At 41.8% G+C, this 24,792-nt stretch overlaps 1 protein-coding gene and 1 long non-coding RNA gene across 19 annotated transcripts; both read right to left on the minus strand.

Annotated features, from left to right (window-relative positions):
• Positions 1-520: 520 nt before the first annotated feature.
• LOC123055105 (uncharacterized) lies at positions 521-5,539 on the minus strand. 13 transcript variants are annotated; one of them, XR_006426520.1, is made up of 7 exons: positions 4,969-5,535; positions 4,151-4,878; positions 3,435-3,502; positions 3,233-3,324; positions 2,883-3,159; positions 1,109-2,751; positions 521-1,016 (listed from the first exon to the last, which is right to left on the minus strand). It is a non-coding gene; the product is annotated as an uncharacterized lncRNA (long non-coding RNA). The 13 variants fall into 13 exon arrangements; XR_006426517.1 differs by having other exon boundaries at positions 1,109-1,836; positions 2,371-2,422; positions 2,517-2,751; positions 2,883-3,502; positions 4,969-5,532; XR_006426522.1 differs by having other exon boundaries at positions 2,883-3,324; positions 4,151-4,288; positions 4,782-4,869; positions 4,969-5,530.
• Positions 5,540-6,183: 644 nt separating this feature from the next.
• On the minus strand, positions 6,184-20,423 carry LOC123055099 (uncharacterized). Of its 6 annotated transcripts, none has more exons than XM_044479022.1 (24): positions 20,174-20,423; positions 17,443-17,669; positions 17,158-17,263; positions 16,753-16,854; positions 16,598-16,657; positions 16,397-16,475; positions 16,118-16,268; positions 15,924-16,047; positions 15,400-15,577; positions 15,217-15,245; positions 14,732-14,880; positions 14,561-14,663; positions 14,292-14,387; positions 14,152-14,204; positions 13,911-14,034; positions 13,629-13,691; positions 13,484-13,543; positions 13,215-13,376; positions 7,940-8,010; positions 7,760-7,853; positions 7,372-7,508; positions 7,188-7,268; positions 6,896-7,005; positions 6,184-6,540 (listed from the first exon to the last, which is right to left on the minus strand). In XM_044479022.1, the coding sequence occupies exons 1-24, from the start codon at positions 20,372-20,374 to the stop codon at positions 6,383-6,385; spliced, it is 2,718 nt and encodes a 905-aa protein (XP_044334957.1). In that variant the 5' UTR covers positions 20,375-20,423; the 3' UTR covers positions 6,184-6,382. The 6 variants fall into 6 exon arrangements, with proteins under 6 accessions (XP_044334957.1, XP_044334960.1, XP_044334959.1 ...); XM_044479025.1 differs by having other exon boundaries at positions 6,900-7,005; positions 20,174-20,422; XM_044479024.1 differs by having other exon boundaries at positions 6,900-7,005; positions 16,118-16,271; positions 20,174-20,422.
• Between the last annotated feature and the right edge of the window lie 4,369 nt (positions 20,424-24,792).

Here is a 24,792-nt window from a genome sequence, read left to right on the forward strand (position 1 = left end):
CATCTAGGTGGCGGTGGTCATGGGTGTGCAAGGTTGCGAGGTGGATTGGTCGGATCCGGAGTCGTCCGTGTTGTTGGGAATTTGGTGCTACAAGCTTCCAAGTAGCCTTTCTTGGAGATAATGGTATCTAGAGCTTGAACTTTGAAGGTATCGCTTCCAATGCAACTAAGGATGAAAGTGGTCAGGATAATTTAAATTTGGCCCTGCATTTCTGAATCCGGCAGTACATAAGATATGGTAAGAGATTTTTTTACATCTGAACACAACCTATCCAAACCTGAGTTGGTTGATATGATATGGTATTACTAATATACGATAGGATAATCCATTTTTTCTAGTCAGTGACCTTTTAAATATGGTTATCCAATTTGTTCAAATTCTTACATCTAGTGCTTTATGTGTGTTCTAACTACCTAATTATTAATACTTGCTCATTGTTTATGTATAACTAGATGACCCGTTGCGCCAATGGCGCAAAGGGCGAGATCAAACCATGCATGTAAGAATATTTAGACACTGATTGAACTAATAAGAAAATAGATATTTAGATATGAAGTTGATACATAGCGTTATAGGAAAAGTATGAGATCAGTTCATGATAGCTTATTTACATTGCTTTTATGAGGCAACCTACATCGGCAGAGGTCCATCGTATAGAAAGCTTTGGTCATTTAGGTTGCGTGAGTAAGGTACGCAGCGATGAATACCAAGTAGAGTCAAGGCCCGCTGGGCCAACGATGATATTTACATCGCATAAGAGTCCACTTGTTCAAGGACTTAAATAAGGGGATTGTATTGACAGTGGCTTGACATAGTTCTTCGAGTGTCAAAGTCTTGCTTTGCAAACATGCACAAAATACATCAGGTGCATGCCCAAAAGTGTGCCAAGGTACAATCTTGAGACCCGATGGCCAGACCACTGCTGCGATGCGATACAGTGAAGAAGCTCCCTTCAACAACACAACCTCCTAGTGGCAGACCGAGCTTGAGAAGCAAGTGGAACACACAAAAATACCCTGATGAAGAAGATGGACTATAATCAGTTTGTTTTGACACCGGATCTATTGTGATTGTATGAAGAATAGAACTCATGTAGTGATGGTCATACCGAAAAGCTACCGCCTTGCTTTCTTTGCAGAGCTGGCGCCCTTGGCACCAGTATTAGTCCAAAGATGCATTCATTAGCAAAAGTAACAGTCATGTGAGTACTTTGATTTTCAATGCAAACAACCTAGATGCATACGATGGAATAAAAAGAACAAGGACATAAGGGTTTGCAACAACAAATAGCGGATAACGTAAACAAACAGAAGACCTAACGAATCTGAAAACACATCTCATTTTATTCGATGGTTAATTAGCTTGTGTGTATCAGTGAAAAACAGAAAAGGCTATTTATCTTGTATGATCACTGAGAAGCAGTAAGCATTGCTTGTACATGTAACAGCAAACAAACCAGAGAATTAATGGACGGCAAACAGAACATCTACTGGACCCTGAAAGTAGAAGTTCGTTTTATTAGATAGTTAATCAACTTGCACACATCAGTGATAAAAAAAAAAGACTGGTCAAATAGCATGCATTAGTGAAAGAGAAGAAGCATTCTTTCCGATGTACAAACAATAGTTGTGGCACCAAGTTCAGTAGCACATACACTGACACACATCTTATATGAAACGGGTTAAATGTAGCAGAGTATGAGTCTATACCTTTTGCGTTTAGGTTGGTCACACAGAACATTATTTGCATCTTCAACAGCTGCAACAACAGTTTCCTCATCAACTTGTTTAGTTTCCTGAATATATCTTCGAAATTTAGTATCGACAGTTGTAGCATCTGAAAATAGTAAAATAGCAATAGTTTTTAACACATCTGCTTTGCAAGAACATGAAAAAATCATTCTAAATCTATGCCCGAAAACAATATGGATAATCAGGAAGAGTAACAAATGTATGATATTGATGATTCATCATAATAAAAAATAAGGTGTAGAATTTAAAATGGCGCAAAGGAAATAAATGAGCATATGGCATTCCTATTCTGCAACATTGAAAAATAGAAGGACTGGGCAAGGCGATAGATCGACCTCTAAATGAGTGGATTTGAATCTTCTTTCAGGAGACGCTAATTCATCTTTCGCAGAGGTACTAACTGATGAAGTGTTCCTAAAGCCAAAAGCTAATTATATATTCTTTATCCAGGTCATGAAGCAGAGAGTAGATAACTTACTGTATATACTTCTAAGTAGCCTTTATATTGCACTTATACGGTTATACATTTATGCAAAAGCACAGACACCCCTTCATAAAAGAACACAAATCATGCAAGCATTCACTATTTCAAAATAGCTTCAATATAACTGAAAAATACCTTCCATCGCTTGAATTGCCCAATGGTGAAAGCCACTCAAGATACAGAAAGTCTGAATCGACCGAACAAAAAAAGAAGCAGCATATGAAGCATTTCTCGCCGGTGGATTTATTTGTTTACGGGTATTATCAGCAGCGCGCGGGTACCTCTCGAGTTTGGACGCGGCGAATCCTACTTCCAAGGAACAACAACCAACCATATTCGTGCAGTATTTCTTCAGTACCAATGGAGTACTCTCTTTGTGTATCTTCATGACCAGCCCTGCTTGCCAAACTCCTCATTGAACCTTTTGTACTGCTCCAGGTCCTCCATGCTGACACTTGGCTTGTGCCTTGCGATCACGTCCCGGACATCCATCATGAGTACTGCAGGTGCGACGATCTACAGCCAGCCAGAAAACGCACACGCTTTATTAGTAACTCCGAGAACATGAAGGCAATCTCTGAACAACTACACTACCATGGCCTGGAGAAAATGGCGCCTGCATTTATGTTTATCCATCTTATTCTTACCTGTGAGGAAAAGCCTCCCATCGCAAGCTCATGCATTGTCCATCTTAGAGCGCCTGGTTCCTCAGAGCAGCATGGTATCCACTTGCTGACAGCCAGATCATCATCCCATGATACATTGTACAGGCCAGGCCGGCACACACGCAAACACATTTTAAGTTGACCGCACGCGAGATACTTACACATGCAGCAATATCCCCATATGAAAACCTTTAGTCTGTCAGGTGAAATCCTCAAAGTTGCCTCTGCTTAACTCGTGCGGCGCTTCACCAAGATAGGCCTGAATGGATCCAGGTTCCCAGATTTTAAACAAAGGAACATGACAACAGAATCTATATAATCACCCACTGTACATTATTTTTTTAAGTAGCTTGAACGCGCGCGGCCTTGCTTCCAGGTCACGAAAACGAACGTGGATGCGCGTGTCAAACAACTACCACACAGCCTGAGATAATTATGAATATATGTTATGTACCAAACTGTTCAGACAGTTCTAAGGTAATCTTTATAAAATGTATATTGAAGGAACAACAAAGTAACAGTTCTTTCTGAAACCTGATCCAGAGCATATATGGCTTGTTAGTTGCAGCAATATCACGAACTCCAGCGTTTTGGCCTACTCCCTGGAGAATTACAAGAAACAAAGCAAAAGATAAAATTAAAGTTTTAAAACAGGCCGGCATCTAGGCAATTTATTGCACCGCAGCAGAGTCCTGTGAATGATTAAGCCAAAACTGTAAAGACGAAGGATATCTGAGATGCTCGATACTGGGTAGAGAATATCCAGTATTACGAGTAATAACCAATTCATTTTAACCAGAACTATATGTGTTAAACAATCTCTTGGGGGTGGGGATGCTTGGCCAAATATTAAATTAAAATATGCCTAGCTTCTAATTGCCTTTATCTCAAGAAGAGCATGCACCATTCACTGGGAAAAGAATGAAAATTGGCTTTATACAGAACAGTTTGAATGCAAACTTGCAGCCTGTACAAACTAACAAAATCTCAGAGTACAGTATTTTTATGTACACGGTAGCCCGCCACCCCCCTCATTTCATGATAAACAACATATATAATTTTATATGTCTCCATATTTGAACTTTTTGAGCCATTAACAGAGTACAGAACTTTAAAAAAAGCATGTCGAACATAGTATTGTGCACCCTCATTTCAGCAATCTGCTACCACCAAGAGGCACATTAAATCTGAAAAGAACATGGGAAATAAAATGAGGAGATTTGAGTTTGAGGAAATGAAATATAGCACACCTTTAGCAAGCATTACTCGAGGATGCAGGTAACTGCCATCTGTCTTCCATGCCATTTCACGCCCTCAAAACCCCAAAGCCCGCACCATGAACTCATCTTGATGATAGTGGGTGGAGCGGTCGACAAGAGCACAAATGGCTATGTCGACATCACCCAAGAAATAATTTTTCACACCAATACGAAAAGAAGCACAAAGTGATCAACACCACATTAGGGAACAAAATTAACCTTATCAAATTACATTGCCATGTTCATAACAGAAATCGACATGCCCATAATAATTACAGAAAAAATTGGATTTGGTGTGTGAACTCTCTCTCTCTCTCTCTCTCTCTCCCTCTCCCTCTCCATGTCTCTCTCTTCCTGCCTCCCTCCCTCCTGCCGACATGGTGTGCAACCAACTTAAAAAAATTCAGCAAATGGTTTCGTGAAGTAAAACCAGGTCTCCATCGACAGCCACTGCTTTGGAAGAATTAGACTGCTATTTGTCAGTAGGTACAGTACACATTATGTTCATGCTAACAACATCTGCTATTGAGATGCTTAAATCACATTTCATGTTTCTATTTTCTAAATTAAAATAGACATCGGTACAGCAGAAAAGAAACACACAAATAGGTAGCCAAATTACCTCACAAAGCTATTAGCAAGGTAGTAGCAAAATCCTGAGCTCCATCCAATTCTTGCTTCATTTCCACTACGGCAAGCACTCCCTGCCGCTGAAATTGCTGATGAATATGACGGTAAAAACAGGGGAATTGACCCAAGGAAGTATCCAGATCGTGTGCTATTATTTGGGAGGCGGCTGACCGACTAACTTGTTGATGGAGTGGAAGAGGACCGGCGGCTTTCGAGCGGTGGTGCGGCCTGCTGTTGAGAAAGCCTGTTGATGGAGTGGAAGAGGACGGTGGTCCGGCCCTGCCACACCCCCCTCTTCTCCACTTCACGTCCCTCCTCTTCTCTCTCTCCCTCTCATCTTCTCACCCCTTGCTCCTCCCCAGACGCCCCCACACTCTCCTCCTCCTCCCCCGTCTCATCCACCCCTCCTCGTCCCGGATCCCGCCAGATTCGAGGCTTGTGGGCACGGAGGTGAGCTTCTCCGGCGGCGGTGGTGGCGGCAGGAGAGGAGGCAGGGGTCGCGGGGGAGACGCGCGGGCTAGGTCACGAGCATCGCCGGCGGCAGGAGAGGAGGCGGGGGTCGCAGGGGAAACGCGCGGGCTAGGTCACGAGAATCGCTACCTTCCTCCCTTTCTTCTCGCTACAGCTGCTCGCTCGCTCGCTTTGTTCTTCTCTCGCTCGCTCGCTCGCTTCTCTGCGCGTGCGGGACGCAAACGGCCACACGACCGGGCCCAGGCTCGCTCGCTTCTCTGCGCGTGCGGGACGCAAAGGGCCAAACGACCAGGCCCAGGCGTCATCGACAAAGGCTAGGTAGGGGGTGAGGTGAAAACGAATGAGATTTGCAAAGGCTTGACAGGTGGATGGCCTGAGAATGGCTGATACCCTTTCATCATTTATATGTTCAATTTTAGTTCAGAGAATTTATGTGTTCCTCATAAGGTATATGCCTGTTTGCGGTCTAAGTCTGATATGTTACCATACCATGTACACATCCATCTGGCTTCCATATCCGACTTCTTTTGTTGAAATATGATATGGTTTGGGTGTTATCCGACCAAATTCGCCCCGGTTTCACCCCTAAGTGCAGCAGAAGGCTTGAGTTCATCGAGAGGATCAAGTGAATTTTATTTTGCTTGCTCCTAATTTATTTTAGGTTTTATTGTTTTTTCTCTTTTATGCACTTGGAGTCTCGAACTGACCACCCCAATGTTGATGTATGGTGCGAGCAATTCTTTGTGCTCGTGGTCGATCTTTTGGGCCTTCTGTCTAAAAAGAACATGCATATGGAAACCGGTAAACATAACCAACATCACATAACCCTCTTCCTGTGCTAGTGGTAGAACGTGGTAATTAGAAACATCCATTCTCTCCCATAACCAACATCACAAAATCTCAACCACATAACAAGATGAAAATCACAAACCAGGACATCAACTATGTCTGATAGATATCAAAGCAACAAACCAGTTCCTTCCGTACAATTCTCAAATTCTACTAACCAGGCTAGGGTAGCACTTGCATACGCACAGACAGTTTACTGATAGAAAGTACACTGCCATGAAAAACTAAACATTTCACGATTAAAACAAGAGGATAGATCACCAAACCACCTGATTAGGCTGCCCGTATGAGCGAACCATTACAGGGCTGACTTATTAGAAGGTCGCAGGCTATCGAGAAGTAACAGTTCGACAGCTGACCGGAGAACGATATGTTGCGTTCAGCCATCAAGGCACGCATAGCCGACGGTTGCCTGGACGAGAGAAAACAACCTGCATGCAGTATATGTATTCAGCCAGTCAGACATCATCACAATCAGTACCTGGAATCTGGAGGTTCAGACATAATTTCTGTCAAAGTTTCAAAAAAATTACCACAAATATTTCATAAAATGATTAAGTTGATGATATGTGGAAACGACATGTTCAGGTCTTCCCCAAGAAAATACATACACCATTTAACTTTCTTTTTATCAAGTTTCACTATTTATTGCAGTGAAAATAAATGATCGTTATATTTGGGACACCCTGCTGATTTTCAATCATATTTTAAAGACTGGAGGGAGTATATGACTTCCATTGGTGGAGATACATACATACATACATACATACGTACGTACGTACCTACCTACCTGGTAATCTCCACCTATTCGCGACTTAAAACAAGCCGCACAGAATATGAGGTAGTACTCCCATATACGGATGAACTTCTCATCAAAGCCGAGGGCCAAAATTTTACTGCAAGAAAAAGAAAGGGTTAAGAATTAATACGAACTGAGCAACTAACTGTATATAATCGTCCCAGCAAATTTACTTGCTCAATGAATATATGATACATGTGCTAGTCTTGTTTTTGCCAAGTTTTTCCCAATTAAATTGACAGCACTATTCTTCTATAGTGAATGACAAGTGATACTTACTCTTTGTTGGCAGTGAAGTTGTCCATCCAGCACATCAGAGTTGTGTAGTAATGGGGCCCAATATTCTCAACATGCTCTATGCTACACCCAGTGTGCAACAAGATCAGGGAGGGTTTAACGATGGAGATTCATCCATGACCATGAAGCAACCAATCAAGCATTGATCGATTGATGTAAAACGTACCTCAACCTTGATGACTTGCTCATGGCAGACACTACACGGGCCAAAGAAGGAAGGCAACCGCCAGGGAATATGTATTCTGTTAGGAAGTCTGGCCTTTTTCTGTATTGCTCATAGCGTTCTTCTGGAGCTGAGATGAACTAAACACACATGTATGTATTTGCAGATAATGGTTTAGTTCATGATCATGTAAGCCTAAGTTCTTGCTTGGATAGAAGGAGTGTGTTTCATTGGGTTTTTTCGCCAATACAAAAATAAGGCCTAATCCTCGTTCTTGTGCACCGATATAAAGCATATACCACTTCGTTGTTCGTGGTGATAGTGGAAACCGACGGTAACGTTGGTTGGAAATACACTTCGTTTTTACCAATGATATTTTTCATGCACTAACCTGTAGGACCATTATGCCATCTTCAGCCAAGCAAGACTCGCAGCAGGCAAAAAATTCGTCCATGTATTCATGGCCAACCTGTTCAATCATACAGCTGATTCACAGAAGAGGAATACGTAAGTATAAGCGCACGGGTATTGTCAAAGTCATGGCACACATCTGTAATATAGTAACACTTACATGCTTATGATTGCGTCATACTTGCAAGGTGGAATGTGACGGTAATCACACAGCAGAAAAGTTATGAGGTCCTAAAAATTAATAACAATGGACAGTAGAATTGTTAGTTAAGATTTCACCGTACCGGAGTTGGGAACAAAACAATATTAATTCTCTGTGCATGTCTATCTCTCTCTATTCTATCTAAAGTACACTAGGAAATTGCCCGTGTGCGTTGCAATGGGGATACACTATTAAAACGCTCACATGACCGCGAAAACATGTTGTGATGCGTAAAAATACTACTTTATTGGGTTACAAAGATAAGAGATTGATTGCTAAATTAACTTTGCATGTCCACTAAATTGGCCAACCAGCACGCGCACCAAATTGGAGACTAATTCGCCTAAGACTAGCCACAATGGGGAGCAGCTTAGATTAGTAACATATGCATGTTACTAATCTATGTTACTACCTATACAGTGGGGAGTAACATATATGTGGTGTCATGCAACACTTCACTCATTAGGTTATAGACTCATCTTGTCTTGGTATGTGTGATGTTACTCATACTGTGAGTAACTAGCTATGTTACCACATGCCTCTCTTTCTTCATTAATTACTTGCCACATCATCTATTTTGTCTATATATGTGTGATGTTACCACCTATATTACTCCCACTGTGGGTAGTCTAAAAAATACCCCGATTCGGCTCACCTCTTGTATGCAGCAGCATCTGGCCCACTTCCCACGAATTTAGCCAACCAATAGTTTCCACATCCCACGATTAAGGAGGTTGGGCATGGGCTTGAGTTAATGGGGAAGGAAAGGCTACGGGAATCTCTATAATTAAGGAGGCAGGCAACTAATATGCCCGTAATATTTGGTTTTCACGAGCCGACTAAAATACCCAGGTGTAGGGAGTACCAAAGATTGATATGGTTTATTGGGTTCCCAAAGATTGATTTGATGAAAATCAGAAGGGGATGGAAAACCCAGAAAAATCAGTAGAGGGTGGGAGGATGGACGAAGAGGTGGTGGGGAGAACAATTGGCGTAAGATAAAACCTTACGTTCTATTTAAGTACTCCCTTCAATCCATAATTCTTGTTGTGGTTTAGTTCAAGATACAGATTACAGGCTAGCCAGAAACAATAGGTGTGATAGAAAATCTCACAAAAAAGAATATGCCTGTTGATTGCGTATACCAGCATAATTACACAAGTCGTTTAATGGCTTAGATGTAAAGTTACTACTCCCTCCGATCAAAATTAATTAACACACACTTTGTACAACTTTAGTACAAAGTTGTACTAAGTGTGGTCAATTAATATGGATCGGAGGGAGTTTTATTTTTTGAGGGGAGATATAAAGTTTACTAGATCAATCGCCGACAGTCCAAGCTGTTTAAGGCCCAACATGACACACCGTCTAGAAAGCCCATGAAAAGTGTGTTTCCCATAGCCATGAGAAAAGCTTCCAAGACGGTGAAGTGTCTGGATCCATACTACTCCATGTCTATTTCCGTGGTTTTTAATGTGCACATCTATTCTTACATGTGCCATTCTCAGATTATATTTCGCTTTTACAGAAGATATTTAGAACCAAAAGAATAGTACAACCGACTCCATTAATCCAAATACTTAAGAGTTAGGGAAATCTTGATTAACCAAAATATATTTATATACTTTGGTTTCAAATTAATCGACAACTCTTCTCGCCAAATTCCACAAAAACATTGAATACTAACACATAGTGGCAAAGCTATAACTTAGAGCTGAGGTGAGTAGATAAGTCAAAACCAGACTATGATGCTGGTGGGCGCACAGGGGAATACCGTTTCATTTCAAGTGGGTTGGTTGGACCCTGGGTTATATGTGCCAGCTACTCACCCAATCTATCACGTTCCTCTCGTGAACTCTAACCACGTCAGACCGAGGCAGCGGCGAGGTAGTTGAAAGGGAGGTGGTGAAATATGTAGCTCGTGATGTGTATGTTAGGAAGTATTAGTATTGGCCTAGGATTCCTTATTAGGCTATGTGTCTTTCCTTATACCCCAAGTCTTGTGTAATATATATCGACCTTGGTCCTTGCAATACAATCAAGTTGCTTCCATAAGAGTGTGGTCCTACATGGAGATGTTGTTGAATCCTTCGCGTCGGAAGGGATGGCGATATTGAGAACCAACCGGTGGTTGAATGGTCATGAGGGTGGTGGTACCCCCCCCCCCCCCCCTCCCACCACCACCACCAGGGACCAGACCTTTCAGTGAGAGGCGTTTCAGTCTTGATGCTCCGCAACTCCGACCCGTTCCTTAGTAGAGACGTGTGAGTGCGTGTGTGTGATGGTATGAGTGTGTGCATGTGCATCTACATTGTATAGGTGTTCCTAAAAGGAACGGCGATACTCGTTCCAACCAGATGGCAGGGAGAGGTCAAGGAAGATATGGAGGGTGTTTGGGCAATGGAGGTGGAGCCTGCGATGACCATGTTGTTAGAGGTGGATGGGATCAGGGTGGAACGCAAAGGGCAGGGCACGCCCTGAATCCCGATAGCTTTGCGGTATGCATGGAGACACAGTGGAAGACGAAGCCGGTGTTGCAAGGGCATTCTTCACCGACTACGGCCATGACCAAGCAAGACAGACCTAATTCTTCTAAGGTAAATGCCTATAACCACACGAAGGAATGAAAGTTTCGATCTGGGACAGCAAGCTAAACCGTCACAGCACGTGGAGACAGCATTGACTCTCTGTTTGATTCAAGTGTTTAAAGGTAACCTTACTCCCTCATTGTTATATTGTGGTTTGTCCATGCAGTTGTAGTTAAAGGGGGGGATTTTGTCCCTCGGAAAGAAAAGCAGAGGATTTTGTCCCTTGCAAAGAAAAGGAGTGGATTTGTGGGGCAGTTTCCTTCTCCTGAGAAGCTTGAAATGATGGTTGATTTTGAGGATTTCAAACTAAAATGCTTCAATGTTTATATAAAAGTGAGGGTTGTGACTAGGTGAAACATAAGGGGATATTGCACAGGCGCAGGCAGATGGAGACCCAGAAGAGATGAGACATTATACGGAGATATGTGAAATTGGAAATTTTATTGGGACCGTGGACATGGTGAATTTCCAGTTATTGGAGGACCTCAATACTGTCAGGTTTAGAGTGGATGTAAAAAATGTCAAGAAAAATTGACCTATGCTAGAGTTTGGAGTAAAACCCTGGATATATGATATTCATTTTTCGGTGGAGTCAATCCCGGAAGCAAAGAACTTGGTGGTGTTGGATAGGCTTGTTGATTAAGAGAAGGATACAGAAAAACAAACTGGTGGAGATTAAGAGGAAGCAGGATGAAATGAGGATGAGCAGTTGACGTACTTTGAAGGGGGTCAACACAGTTTATTTTTTGCAAGAAATGAAAGTAGCAGAATCCCGAGAATCCTTTCCCAAAACAAAAATGCCTTTGATCCTGATAACGTGAGGATTAACAACGACAAAGAAAACAAGGAGCTGAACTAACTGATGCTGGATGGCTGGGGGTTTAGAAGGTTTGGTCTTCTGGAACTAAAGTCAGGAGATGTGATAGGCTAAAATGTCAAGAAGATGCTGACATGACTGAGCTGGCTATGAAGAGAGCAGCCTCAAGAACGCTATCTCAGGTACAAACACTCCCTGATAGCTCCCTTGTCCCAACTGTTTTAAATACTTAATGATGTCTTTGCTAGTGAGTGTTTCCTGTGCTCTAATTTCTATTGATATATCTTTGGAAGTGGTAAGAATGAATATGTTTGAGTTAGAGAAAAAATAAAAATATGCAAGAACCCATTCAAGATAATCTATTCAACTGTGCCAGAGGAGATTGAAGATCTTGCTTCTGATAGTGGGGACAATATTGTTGATGTTCCAAATGCTAACCCTGGTAGGTCTATGCTAAACAGAACAAATAACAAGATTTTCAAGTTGTGCTCCCAAGTTTTTAGGGTTGAGCCAACTAAAAAAGGGGGCAAACCCTGAAAGAAAAAGTTAGTAAGTCAGGACTATTTTAAAACTGCATGGGTTTTGGGCACCCTGATAAGCAAAGGTTCCTAAGGTACCCCTGTTGCTTGCTACCGGAACTGAACCACCGGATTGGAATTAATGTGTATAGATATGAGAACTGCTGGGTGGAGACAGAAGGTTTTCATGATGAGAAGTTGGCATGCTGCAACATACTGTAGACATGATGCTGACAATTTGCAAGAAAAAACTAAAAGGCTTAGGAGAAACCTTAAAGGCTTTCACATCAATGTCATTTCTGTTGTCACAGAGAAACAGTTAATCACCTGCTATTGTTCTGCTCTTTAGATAAGTATTAAGTTGATATAGCAAGTGATCCTTTGTGTCTTTGACCATGTTAGACCCCCAGACAATCCTGAGGGTCTACATGGTGGGCGGCTGATACATTCCCAGTGTCCCAGCACAAATTGGTGCTTTGGCGGGGGAGGAGCAGTATGCTGGACAATTTGGAGGACTAGAAACACAGCTTGCTACAAACAACAATATCCTAGTGATTCTCAGCCTGTGCAGCAACCTTGACACTTGGGTATTTAGCATAACAAACAATATCGAAGAAATCTTGAAGATGGGGTCAAAGAGGCTTACGCCAGAAGACATGTCTGGGTGCCGATGGTTGGCAGCTAAATGAGTTAATGCAATTACTTGATCCTGAGAATAGTTTTGGGCTGTTGGATCCTGTGTTCCTGGATCTGTAATATGTAGTTCGTTTTGCAAACTGCTTTATGCCGCTTTGTTTAGTTTTTACATTTATCACTGCAAGAAGTATGCAGTTTGGGTGCTTTATCTAATGGAACTCGATGAGGGGACTCGTTAAAAAAACATTGGTGGCAACACAAACTAAATATACTCCCTCCGTCCCATAATATAAGAGCGTTTTTGACACTAGTCTAGTGTAAAAAACGCTCTTATATTATGGGATGGAGGGAGTAGTTACTAGTAAACTGGGCTATGCTTGCGCCTATCAAATGACATATTCACTTTCACATCTTTATATCAACAATTACAAGAGGACGGTAAAAATGCTAAAAATACTCACACTACACTTTCTCATGGTGGATCGGTAATTACTTATAAAGTATTAAACTGGACATGTATTGCATAAAGGGGGGAATAACATAGAAAAAAAATCTCACACTACTCTTTCTCAGTTAACACATCTATATGGTGAATCGGCAATTATTGAGCTATTAAACTGGACATGTATTGCTTAAAGCCGTAAAAAAGGGAGTAACATAGAACTAGAACTAACCTCTAAGCCAGCTTCTCTTACTTTTCCCTCGGCGTATTTAAGCTGCTCTTTCGACAAAGTGACTCCAGTGTATCTGCAGCCAGTTTGCATAACCACTTGTATTGCTAAACTTCCCCAGCCGAAACCAATTTCAAGAACATGATGCCCCCTCTTGACTTTAGCCTTTGGTTAAATGTGTAAAGATTGAAGTACCATCAGATCATGTTCACAACGTTGTCTAACTAGTAATGAATCTAATGATACAATCTCTAGAGATATGGCAGTATTACCTTGTCGATTATAAGGCTAAGTTTACGTTGCTGGGCTGCTTCTAAGCTTTCATTCTCCATCTACCAATTTAATTTTAGTATATGAAATACGAAAGTACTCAACAAAACTTCCAAGAAGCAGAACAAAATCAAAAGATTTGCAAACCTTGAAAACTGCACAAGAGTAAGTCATCGATTTATCCAGAAAAAGCGAGAAAAAATCGTTACTCTGCACACAAATATGAGAAGAACTATTAGTGTTATTTGGTATGTATAGATATATGATAAGCAATGAAGGATAAAAAAATCATTTTGATAAGGTTTGGAACACAAAAATCTCAATCTCAATAAGATCTGCAATAATTCTAGTATTCCAAATTGACCGAAGCAGCTAGCTATCTTAATCCTGATGGAATGTATTAACAAAACAAGACGCATGAATACTGACAAGATCATAGTGATGAGAGACGTTTCGACGACTTTGTGTCACAGTATTCTTCTTCGAGACTTGACCCAAAATGTATTTAGCATGTGCCAATGGAGCTATTACATGCAATGGTGTCCATCGACCCCTGCAAACCGAACAGTTTATATACATGATTAGTCACGAACACATAGATTCATAGATACTATTTCATTTTTATCAAACAATTCATAGGAATTTAGTGGACAATTGAAGGTTTCAGAACCCTTTTCTGGCAATGCGGCGGTTCCTACGCTCCTCTCTGTTAGAGATGAGAATCTGCAAGGAAATGGATCATTGATTTGATCAGTAATGAAGAAAGAAATAGCTCTACCAATAAGCTCATGGACTATGATATAGTTTTACCAGGATAAGATTCAGAAGGCCTTCTCTTTTGTCAAGAAAAGAGAAACAGCCGTTAATATAGGCTTCTGCCAAGCCAAGGTTTCCTTCTGCTGCAACCTAAAAGGCGTGAGAGCGCCAGGATAATTCACATGTAGTTCAAATGAGAAGGTTGGATAAAATAAAAAAATGCAGAGGAGTATTAAGAAATAAAGAATCATGGATGGAAACATCACCAATCAGAAAAATTTAAAAAAATGCAGGTGTAGGCAGAAAAAGAGAAGAGAAGTAACCTTCCAATAGAACAAGGGGTCATGAACTCGCATGACAGATTTTACATGGCATTTGTCGCAAGCTTTACCAAAGCTGAACACACTACCTCCTTCTTCGACCAATCTGCATGACAGCTATTAAGGTGAAAAATAATCACAATTAGACGTATATCGACTCATACATGGACTCACATCAAATTGCCGATGGATATGTATAGGTTGAAAAAACTTGCAACTAGAAGGCGCGCCCCAGCCTCAGTCCATGATGGAATCATCTGCTTTGGATTCAGCAGAAGCTCACATTTCTTTCCAAGCAAACCTTGAGCTACTGCTTTCCCAGCCTGCATCGATTAAATATGTCCAATAAAAAATAGACCTCACATATCTATTTCATGAAATAGTTATGCTGAATTATGTGATTGAAACTAAAAACGTGTGTGTCAGAGTGGTGTAAACAGGAAACAGCCCCCATAAATGGATAAAGGAGAAGCTTGAAAATCTAGTAGCTTTGGCCTTAGGCCAACTAGAGGTAAGCAAAGGATATCTTTGTTATGGTTATGATAGGATTATTTATGCTCATATTTGTTAGACCGTTGTTAATTTTAGCACATATCAGTATGGTTCACTATGCTAGACAGATCTGAAAGGGAAAATTGAGAGGTTGTGCATGCAAATACCTTCAATCCGTCTTCATGGAAGCCGTGACCTGTTATCCAAGGCAGAAGAGACATTTGAGACCTAATAATCTTTAGATCATTTCATACCTAACTTTCATGTAGTAAAAGTATGTTGTACATCTATATACATGCAAGTTGTTACGAACAAATCATCCACAAACTGAAATTCATGGAACAGGTTACCTTGATATGCCCCACAGAACCATATTCCTCTCTTTCCCTGGATCTGATCAAGCTGAAGATAAGCCTTCGCCGCAGCTACAGACGGAACAGGAAGGCTTGTAGACCATTTAAGCAGTACATTATCCGGAACACGAGGAGGATTGAGAGTCACCAGGAAAGTCCTGACAGGTCCAATTTTCTAGAAATGCAAAAGAAAAGAACAGTATCAAAAAATAATTGAGTAATCCATTCATAAGCTGGAGGGTTAGGCTGGTGCTTCCATTTTGCTGTTATTCAGTGAGCCTGCTCTAAAGTGTGTTCTGATGTGATGAAAATATGGCTGTATTGCTGCGCAGAAATGACTATCCTTTGGTTATTTCTTATTTGCGGGGAAGACATGCCTAGTCCCAAGGATATGTAACGCTGATGTACAAAATGGTTTCAGCGTTGTACTAAAGCCGAGACAGGGACGTTTCGTCAAAATATATGTCATCAATATAACTAATCATTATACCCAACCCTGCATATGAAACCAAAGAATTTACCTGAATATGGTTTAGCCAATAAGTAACAGAAAAACCACTGCTAGTTGTCCCCATGAAATTACAGGCGCTCCATGCCGAAGAATTTCGGGGCATCAAATTTTGATCGTAGTGGAGGTATATATCCCTGCAACATAAATGTCACAGACAATTAGTACATGAGATCAAACTTCATTTATGTGTTCATTTAGCTTTACCTGTGGACATACTGACAAGCACCTAGAATTCTCCTTTCGTGATGTGTAGCTTCAGCTCCTAGTACTTTGAGAGCATTGGGTGCATGAACCCCAAGGATGACACTGTCGTATATTTCCTCTGAACCATCATTCTCCAAGACTCTGTAGCCAGCTGCTGCAGTGCCAAGATATTGTGTCCGTTAGTGCCAACTGCCAAGATAATACAATGAAAGACACATTGTTTGTACTCCCAGGCAATCAACACAAGAGTTTGGCATTATCAGCAAAGCGTGTATGTACCTCCACCAAAACTTGAAACAGATTTGACATGACAGCTCGTTTTAATTCGACAGCCCATGCTTTCCAGCTCTCCTTTTACCTGCGTGTGCGTAATAGTTGCACTGTTCAATCCCTGCATTTGGCTGCAGCTAAAGCCTAGAGAGTGTAAAAATAGAGATCATGTGTGACCCTGTTGTCACCTATATGGGTCGCACTACGTACCTTGTCTATAAAGGACTGCGAACGAGCCTTGACAGTGGGCAATTGGGGGTAACGAAACAGCTGAAAGTGCAGGGACTTAATCAGCTTTCAAATGTGCAAAGAAGAATTAAGCATGCAAATGCAATGGGAAAGGAACATATGAAGTAGCTTGGCACCTGAACAAGGTCATGGTTACGGAAAGATGATAGCACGAAGAAAGCAGACAAGCTCAAAACATCTTCTGATGAACATGACCACATGCCTGCGCAGACCGGAAACTGCACCAAATATGTATTTTTGCGTGACCAACTCAAAACGGCATAATAAACAGCCTAAATTACCGCCACCTGCACTGCGCCTATGTTGGAGGGAATACTAGCCATTAAGTACTCAGCCCAGATTTTAGTTAGAATTTTAATATTTCATCTGCATTTTCCATAATTAATTGAAAATTGTAGGTTCTCTTCACAATTTTAAATGACTGTCCAAACACATGATAATCAAAAATTGAATATAGAAATAGGAGAGTTGCCAGATACACTAAAAATGAGAAGCATAAGCAAGTAGATTAGAAACAGTACAAGATAAGCTTCCTGGAAAAATAGGGAATATCCATGCGACTGAATGAACTGCCCCAATGTCTCATTACAGTCCATATCAGGGTTATGTTCATGATACTCCAGGTACCTTCATTCCAAAGATTGAACCAGCAATTTTATCATATATGAACACACACACACACACATACATATATATATATATATATATATATATATATATATATATATATATATATATATATATATATATATATATATATATATATATATATATGCACATGAGAACTGAGGGACTGGACTGCTTACGTCAGAGCATCATTCTTGAACTTGAGTATCTCACGGACCATGCACCAAAAACTGGTTTTCAATATATTGGATTTTTGTGCCAAGAGGCTTGCGATACCGTTGCCATTGCCCCACTCACATCCTCTGCTGCCGCCATCCAGTTGTGTACTCACTGAGAAAGACATGTCCGATCTCTCCATCTCCACCCCGAGCCCTTGTAACCACTCTATCATGTGCGAATATGTCACCTACGTTTGATGCATATGGCACAATAAAAATCTTAGCGAGGAACAAAAAAGAACTTATAATATAGGTTTACAAAGATCTTCAAAAGTTTAGTCCAGGGTTAGGAAGTCCTATATCAATTTAATCAGATTAAAGAAAAAAATATCAAAATAGATTATAGCCATGCACATTAAACAGATATAAACCAACATGTACAGCTACACTGCACTTTTGGACGAGGTGTGAACTAAGATAGATTTGAGGGATTTTCAGTCATATGCATTATAGTACGATTTCAAAAACAAAACAATACGTAACAGTCAATGCGACTCCTTTCAAAGGATATACAACAGATGACAGCAAACGTTAAATGGACACGTATCATAATCTTGGATTAGCATTGAATTATCAGAAGCAAACAAAAACTCTGATTGCTGAGATCGAGCCAGATACCATAAGAAAAGCCTCCCCCACTGGTTAATGCTCTGCGTGGGTGGCAATAGCAGTGGAAACTTGATACTAATGCAACATTTTCTATCTCTCAACTCCGAGTAAAACAAGTAGATGAGTCAAGTTGAATCTTTGGTTGGGTAAATGTAAATTGTTTGTGCACAATTCGTCTTTCCCAACTAAATCAATGAGCATGTGGAACCAGACACCAAACGATGCTGATAAGAATGCAAAGGCTGGAATCAAAAATAATAAAATGCAAAGGCTGGGCGAGAAAATGTAAACACTGGATGAGATTTGTGCTCAGAAGCAATCCACCGAGCACCTTCCCTGCTGTCTCGGAGACTGACAGGGCCTGCTTCAATCGACGGCGGCAGGGTGCTGCAGCAGGCGAGGGCACAGGTATGCAAGGGGGGGCGCTTCGTGGCGGCGCCGAAGCAGCATCGGAGGTGCCGGGGGGCGCCTCGTCGGAGCGGCCTTCGGGCCGGCGCCCGCCGAGGTAGGGGAAGGCGCATAGCAGCGATAAGAAAGCCTCGACGGCGGCGCCGAAGCCGAAGGTGTCATGGGGCTTCTTGTCGGGGTGGTCGAGATTGTTCTCGGGAGGCGCCGACTGCGGCTCCGCGGGGACGACGAAGTTGGCCACGGCGGCGGAGGTCCACAGACGGCGAAGTCAGTGAAAAGACTTCCATTTTGTTTTTTCAGAATTTGATTTGTAAGAAGTTGGAACGAATTACATGGCCCGGGCCCATTATTCTTTCTCAGATTTACCTTTCATTTTTTAACACGTAAGGTTTTCTTTTAAATTTTAATTTATTTCTGTTTTCTTTTCTTTATTTGTTTTCTGTTGTTGCTTCTTTTCATATTCGCGTATTTAAATTTTTTTAAATGTCCGTTCACTGTTTAAATATATCTTTTGAAGTAAATGACGTGCATTTTTTAAAATCTGTGAATATTTGATGGAACATATGAAGTACATGAACACTTTTTCATCGACATGAATATTTCTAAAAGTATATGATGAACATTTTATTTCATATATATAAACGTTTTTTACCAAGACACGTTAGCATTTCTAGTTATTTGTTATGCAAAAAAAATCATTATTTTGTCAATATCTTTTAAAACATCTTAAACAAAATAAAAAAAATTCAAAAGAAAAGATAACAAACTTAATGGAACGTTCTAAAACTTCAAATGATCGGTTCTAAAACGAACACGAACAACACAAAACTCGGTACCAGTACAAAATTCTCTACTTATGAACTCCAAATTTCAAATAAAACATGTTGATGCACACACTCACTTACACCACTGCACGAATTTAGACAACGCCGCCTATAAAAAGAACAACTCTTGGACAATTTTTTGCTTGTTAATATTTTTTGATGTTTTCCTTATTCCTCCAACAGCCATAATTGTTTTCTTTCCTCTGGGCAATTTCCATACGGAAATGATAAATCCCGAACGTTTGGGATTTTATCATGGCAAGTCGAACGTTTTCGGTGTCAATTTTAGTGCCGCGAGGACGGCAAGTTTAGTTGACACGTATTTCAGTTTTCTGGCAAAAAATACACTGAGCACGGAGTTGCCATGACTGCCCACTAAAATTTTCATCCTTGCGTCATTAAAATTGCCATAAAAAAGTTTGATTTGCCATGGTTAAATTTCGAACGTTCCGGCGTTATCGGGGTCCATTTCCATGAGCCTTGTATAAATATTCTTGTGTCGTTTGCGACAGCTGTACTACTTTTTCAAGAATTTTCTTGTGTTATCACGCAAAAAAGAAAAGAATTTTCTTGTGTTCCACCAATAAAAAACCGTGCTGTGTTTCCTTCATCTGAGTAGTTTGTACAAGCATGGTAATTAAACATGATCTATGCATGGAAACATTTTTTATGAGGCGGGGAGTACTAGAGACACATTTCAATAACCATATCAAAGATTTGTCCGCGTCCGGCAAGAAATTAGTGCTTTAGTTTTGTCTTCGGTCAGCTCGGAAAATGAAAGAAGAAGAAGAAGAAGAAGATCGTTCTTTTGCGGTAACGGAATCATTTTCATAGCCCCTATATTTACGGACCTTGTTGAAGCTCATGAAGCCGAGGTCGAGCTGGACGCAGCCGCCGGCGCCGTCGTCGACGGCCACCGTTCTGGCGTGCCCTCCGAGGCTGTCCTCCTGCTCGTACAGGGTCACACGCACGTCGCCTCCGCCACTCGTAGCAAGCAGCTCATGCGCCGCCGCCAGTCCGCTCACCCCGCCGCCCACCACCGCCACTCTCATCTTGCTCTCTGCTTTGCTAGTCTGCTCTCGCTCCTGCTCACTCTCTCGCTCCCTTCCACTTGTATTTAAAGTCGGATGGAGGAGTGGACAATTGGCTGGTCTATTCTTTTTATTTTTTTGACTGGCCGGTCTATTCCACTGTACCGTCGATAGGGATGACAATTTTACTCATGGTATGGGTACCAGCGGTACCCTACAAAAAACAGCTGGTATGGATAGAACTTGGTAAGATATTGTACTCATGGGTAATGGATATCCATACCCGCAAAATATATGGGTAGGGTATAGGTATGAAATTGCGCCCATGAGTAACCTCCCTAAAAGGAACCCCCCTAAAAAAATACTCCGTCATTGGTTGACCAATAGGGATGGCAAACCGAGGACCTTTGCAACAACTAGCTTGTTGTGCTCAGGGGCTTTGCAACCAGGGGCTTGTTGCAAAGGTCCATCGAGACAGCACCGTTGCTCCCGCCATGGCCTGAGCGCCTCAGCCATGGAGTGCCGCCGGCCGCCGGAATTGCCGCACCTCCTCTGACCCAGCACCCCGATCGAGCAGCTGCCTCTACTCTAGCACGACGACGACGAGCTCTCAAACCGGGCACTCCTTTGTCGATTCCTGCAACTGGAGCTATGTTTCTGAAACATGCGGCCTCTTGCAATGCTTGGCCTCGTATGCTCTAACACCGGGCACTCCTCCGACGCTTTGTGCAACCGAGGATATGCTTCCGAAACAAGAGCCATGTTGCAGAAGAAAAAACGTCACCGTCAAACCATATCTTTTCTGAACAAGACCTATGTTGCATAAACTTTCTGAAACTAGGCCAAGTTGCTGAAAAAAACTTCACCAACAATCCTTTTTTTTCTTCTGAAACAAGACTTCTGTTGCGGAAATCTTCTGAAACAATACGCTTGTTGAAAAATAAATGGTTGCACGGGACTGGTGGCCAGCGTGAGCGCTCGATCAAAATGGACTACGCAGGCGGCGGACGCTGCGCATCAGTCGACTGAAGGATAGGGTTTTCCATAATAAAAGCAACATCAGCTTTGAGAGGCGAGGTCCGTCCAAGTCCAATACTACGTCGATCTGCACTTACTTGCTCGCTCCCATTGAATGCTTGACGATGTTGCATTCGCGCGTAGGGGCCTGGTTCTAGCTGAGCTGGATCGGGCAGACCTTGTGATGCTGAAACGACCAAACTAGCCACAGCATTTACGTGACGCTTGAGAGGGACCCGGGTACGACGGCAGACACATATTTACAACGTCTGTCGATCGAGCTGTCGGCGTGCATGATCGATGAATCTGACCCTCTTCAATACTGCAGGCCGGCTAGCATGAGTGATCTGCATGTACAGCAGCCGATCGAGTAGACGAGTACACGTACGGGCTGACCACTTTTCACCGTCGTGCACTTTGCTACTGTAGCCATGCATGTGTGCAGCAGCGTGAGCGTCCCAGCCGGTAAAGGTTGGCCCGGCAGTGGGTGCTCACCCTTCCCTATCAATTCGAGTTCTTACTGCAAATTATACGGCAGCAGCATCACGAAAGACAAGTGTGAAGAAGCTTTCTTGTGGTGGAATCGGTCCGTCAGGATTTAAATATTATTTTAGACTTGACACTGATACTCGTATTTTTTTCAATTTATTTTAGACTTCTCCGCTATGTTCGTTTGGTGGGAGGAGACATTTCCGTCGACCACGAGACATCTATGATGACTTCGTCAATCTCAAAATGTGATGCCGGCTCAATGTATCAGAGGTACTCATGTGAACAGGATGTGTGTTTATGTGTTCGTAAGGTCAGGGCCATACCCAAGAATTACAGGGATTTTGTATTTAGGTGCTTTATATGGAAATAGTAATTCTAAAGTCAATATATTTACTCCCTCCCATCCATAATATAGTGTATATAGATTTTTTGAAAAGTCAAACCTCACAAACATTGACAAAGTTTTTGAGAATAAACATTTACATCTAGTGCCAAGCATATATCATTAGATCTAATATAAGATATAGTTTTCTATTTTTTATATTTAATATTAGAGATATAAATAGTTTTCTCTATAAATTTGGTCAAAGTTTGCAAAGTTTAGTTTTTCAAAAAATCTATATGCACGACATTATGAAACATATGAAGTGTTTATTAGCATACTATAAACATAAACTTCTTAATAATAATAATACAAGAGCGATAGATGATGAGAAGAAAACTAAATAGATGAGATCATTTTCGGAATCCATTGTTTGCCTCAAACTTCTTCAAAACATGTTATACCTCAAGACAACCGTTGGAACATGCATGAGAATTTCTTTCTAATCAAGCGTTAATATCGAAAAAGATTTTCGCCCCGCTTTATATATATAAACAAACCGCCACAGACAAAGTACAGTACAAAACATGAAACCTAACAAACACCACACCACACGAAGAGGTACGAAAGTACAGAAAGGTTCTGCTGAGGGCACAACTCAACAAGCACAAGGCAAACATAAGAAACAGACAAGGGGTCGTAGCCTCAACTCCAGAAGGAGGCGACTAATCTGGCTCAGGTGGTGGTGGCGGCAACAGCGGCATCAGGCGGAGCGCGATGGAACGAAGACCAGCGGTGACAGAGTCGATGATGGCGTGCTTCGGGCGGCGCTAAACGGCCTCCATAGCTGCAGGAAACCATAAAGTTTATATAGAGCATCGAGATGGGGAGAGACATCGAGATCAAGAGAGAGGCGTGTGCTTATGTCATAGTGTGGGGTGGACAGATTGGGGTTGGAAGTTGGAACGTTGCACAGGAGGTTAAACATTCCTATTTAAGGCTGGACATAGAGGGGCAACATAAGTAGTATCATGCACTTGGGACTCGTAAACAGGGAATTAAAGAAGAGAGAGATGGTTATAGTAACATAGGTAGATACCGTAACATAATAAATATGATGTTACTATGTGTCATGCATGGCAATAAATGAGACCACCTATGATACTAATCTATGATACTCCCTACTATGACCAGCCTAACTATATTCGAGTTTGCAAAGTTTGGGATGCATGGTACTGTTAATTGCTATTTAAGCTAAATTTTGGGCCCCCAAAATGTTAAGGGCCCTGTTCCACCTGTTTGTGGCACGAGTCTGATACGAGTGAGTGTATGTATATGTATGTGGGTATCTATGATTGAATTGTGTTCGTAAAAAAAAAGAGAAAAATGATGGATGAAGGAGATCGTTTCCGAGCTGACGGTTGCCGTCCAGTCTCATAGCTCCGTCGCAATTGGCATTGTGAAAGACGGTTCCCTTGCTAGCTCGGCCTATCGTCACTTGCTGTAGTTTGTTCTCATGAAAATTAGCGGAGAGCAAAATAGAGTTACTGATTGCCTAGCTAGTTATGGTCACTCTGCTGGCAGCTCCGTTGTTTGGTTGAGCCCGCTCCAGACTCCGCTTCGGTGCTTCGTGGAATAAAACTATTGAAGGCAATGCAATTTTTGATGTATTGATCGGGTACACAACACACATATATAAGTACAAGGGAAGCCTTCAGCCTCATCTATACAAGAAAACTAGAGGCGGGGCCGGTAGGAGATTATCCTAACCATATACATGCACATAATATGTTCAACAAAAACTTACTATTTCCCCGGAAAAAAAGTGGACCTATTTATTTTTTGAGTTAAATAATCAAGAGCATATCCAGTGGACCTAAGATAGGGAATGGCAGTCGCTTGCAATGCATTGCCTTCCACAACCCACAAGATCAGTTTCAGGAGACGACGGCGAGGACGGTTGATTGGTTCCGCCATTACTATGTCGGTAGTTGGATGGATCTGCAGGAGCTTCCTTGAATGCTCGACGTACGTACTGCTGCCACGCGGAGGGTGCATGTGATGTGCCTGCTACCACGGCCGGGTATGTACGTGTCAGCATGCATGCATGTGACACTCTTCACGTACGTGCTGGCCACTTTCGTCGGCATGCACTTCATCATCTTTTTGTCGCAGCAAGGCACCGTGTGGCCATTTGTGCAGCAGCGTCTCAGCCGGCAAGATTGGCCGGCCCGAATGGTGACCTGGCCTAACAGATAGCCATGTAGTCTCCGCCATCACCCTCGGTATGATGGAGTTACGTCTGAATCACACATTCAGACTTCAAGGACACGGTAGAAAATGCGTTGATTCTCACTCACATGTGCTCGTGGAAAGAGACGCTGCTGCCACAAATGGTCACGGTGCATTTTGCTGCGGTAAAAGGAAGACGACCGCGAAAGAAGCTAGTTCATCTCCCCTAAAATGGACACGTTATTTGTGGCCTAAATTTCATTTCAAATGCATAACAATATAGATAAAATTAAAGTATGATATTCATAGCGACCGATCACAATCAGAAAAGATGGATGTTCGAGAGCAGTGAATGGCTTCCAAGCTCATCTACTCC

This window comes from Triticum aestivum, chromosome 2D (genome assembly GCF_018294505.1).
Source record: "Triticum aestivum cultivar Chinese Spring chromosome 2D, IWGSC CS RefSeq v2.1, whole genome shotgun sequence".
In the NCBI taxonomy this organism is placed as follows: domain Eukaryota; kingdom Viridiplantae; phylum Streptophyta; class Magnoliopsida; order Poales; family Poaceae; genus Triticum; species Triticum aestivum.

Excerpts from the sequence above, each read along its gene's own strand:
- LOC123055099 (XM_044479021.1), bottom strand. The coding sequence starts at position 20,374 with ATGAGAGTGGCGGTGGTGGGCGGCGGGGTGAGCGGACTGGCGGCGGCG. Across the intron at positions 14,388-14,560 it reads ACCCCTTGTTCTATTGGAAG|GTTGCAGCAGAAGGAAACCT; the intron begins GTTACTTCTCTT and ends CACGCCTTTTAG. Across the intron at positions 13,692-13,910 it reads TCTCTCATCACTATGATCTT|AGTAACGATTTTTTCTCGCT; the intron begins GTCAGTATTCAT and ends ATTTGTGTGCAG.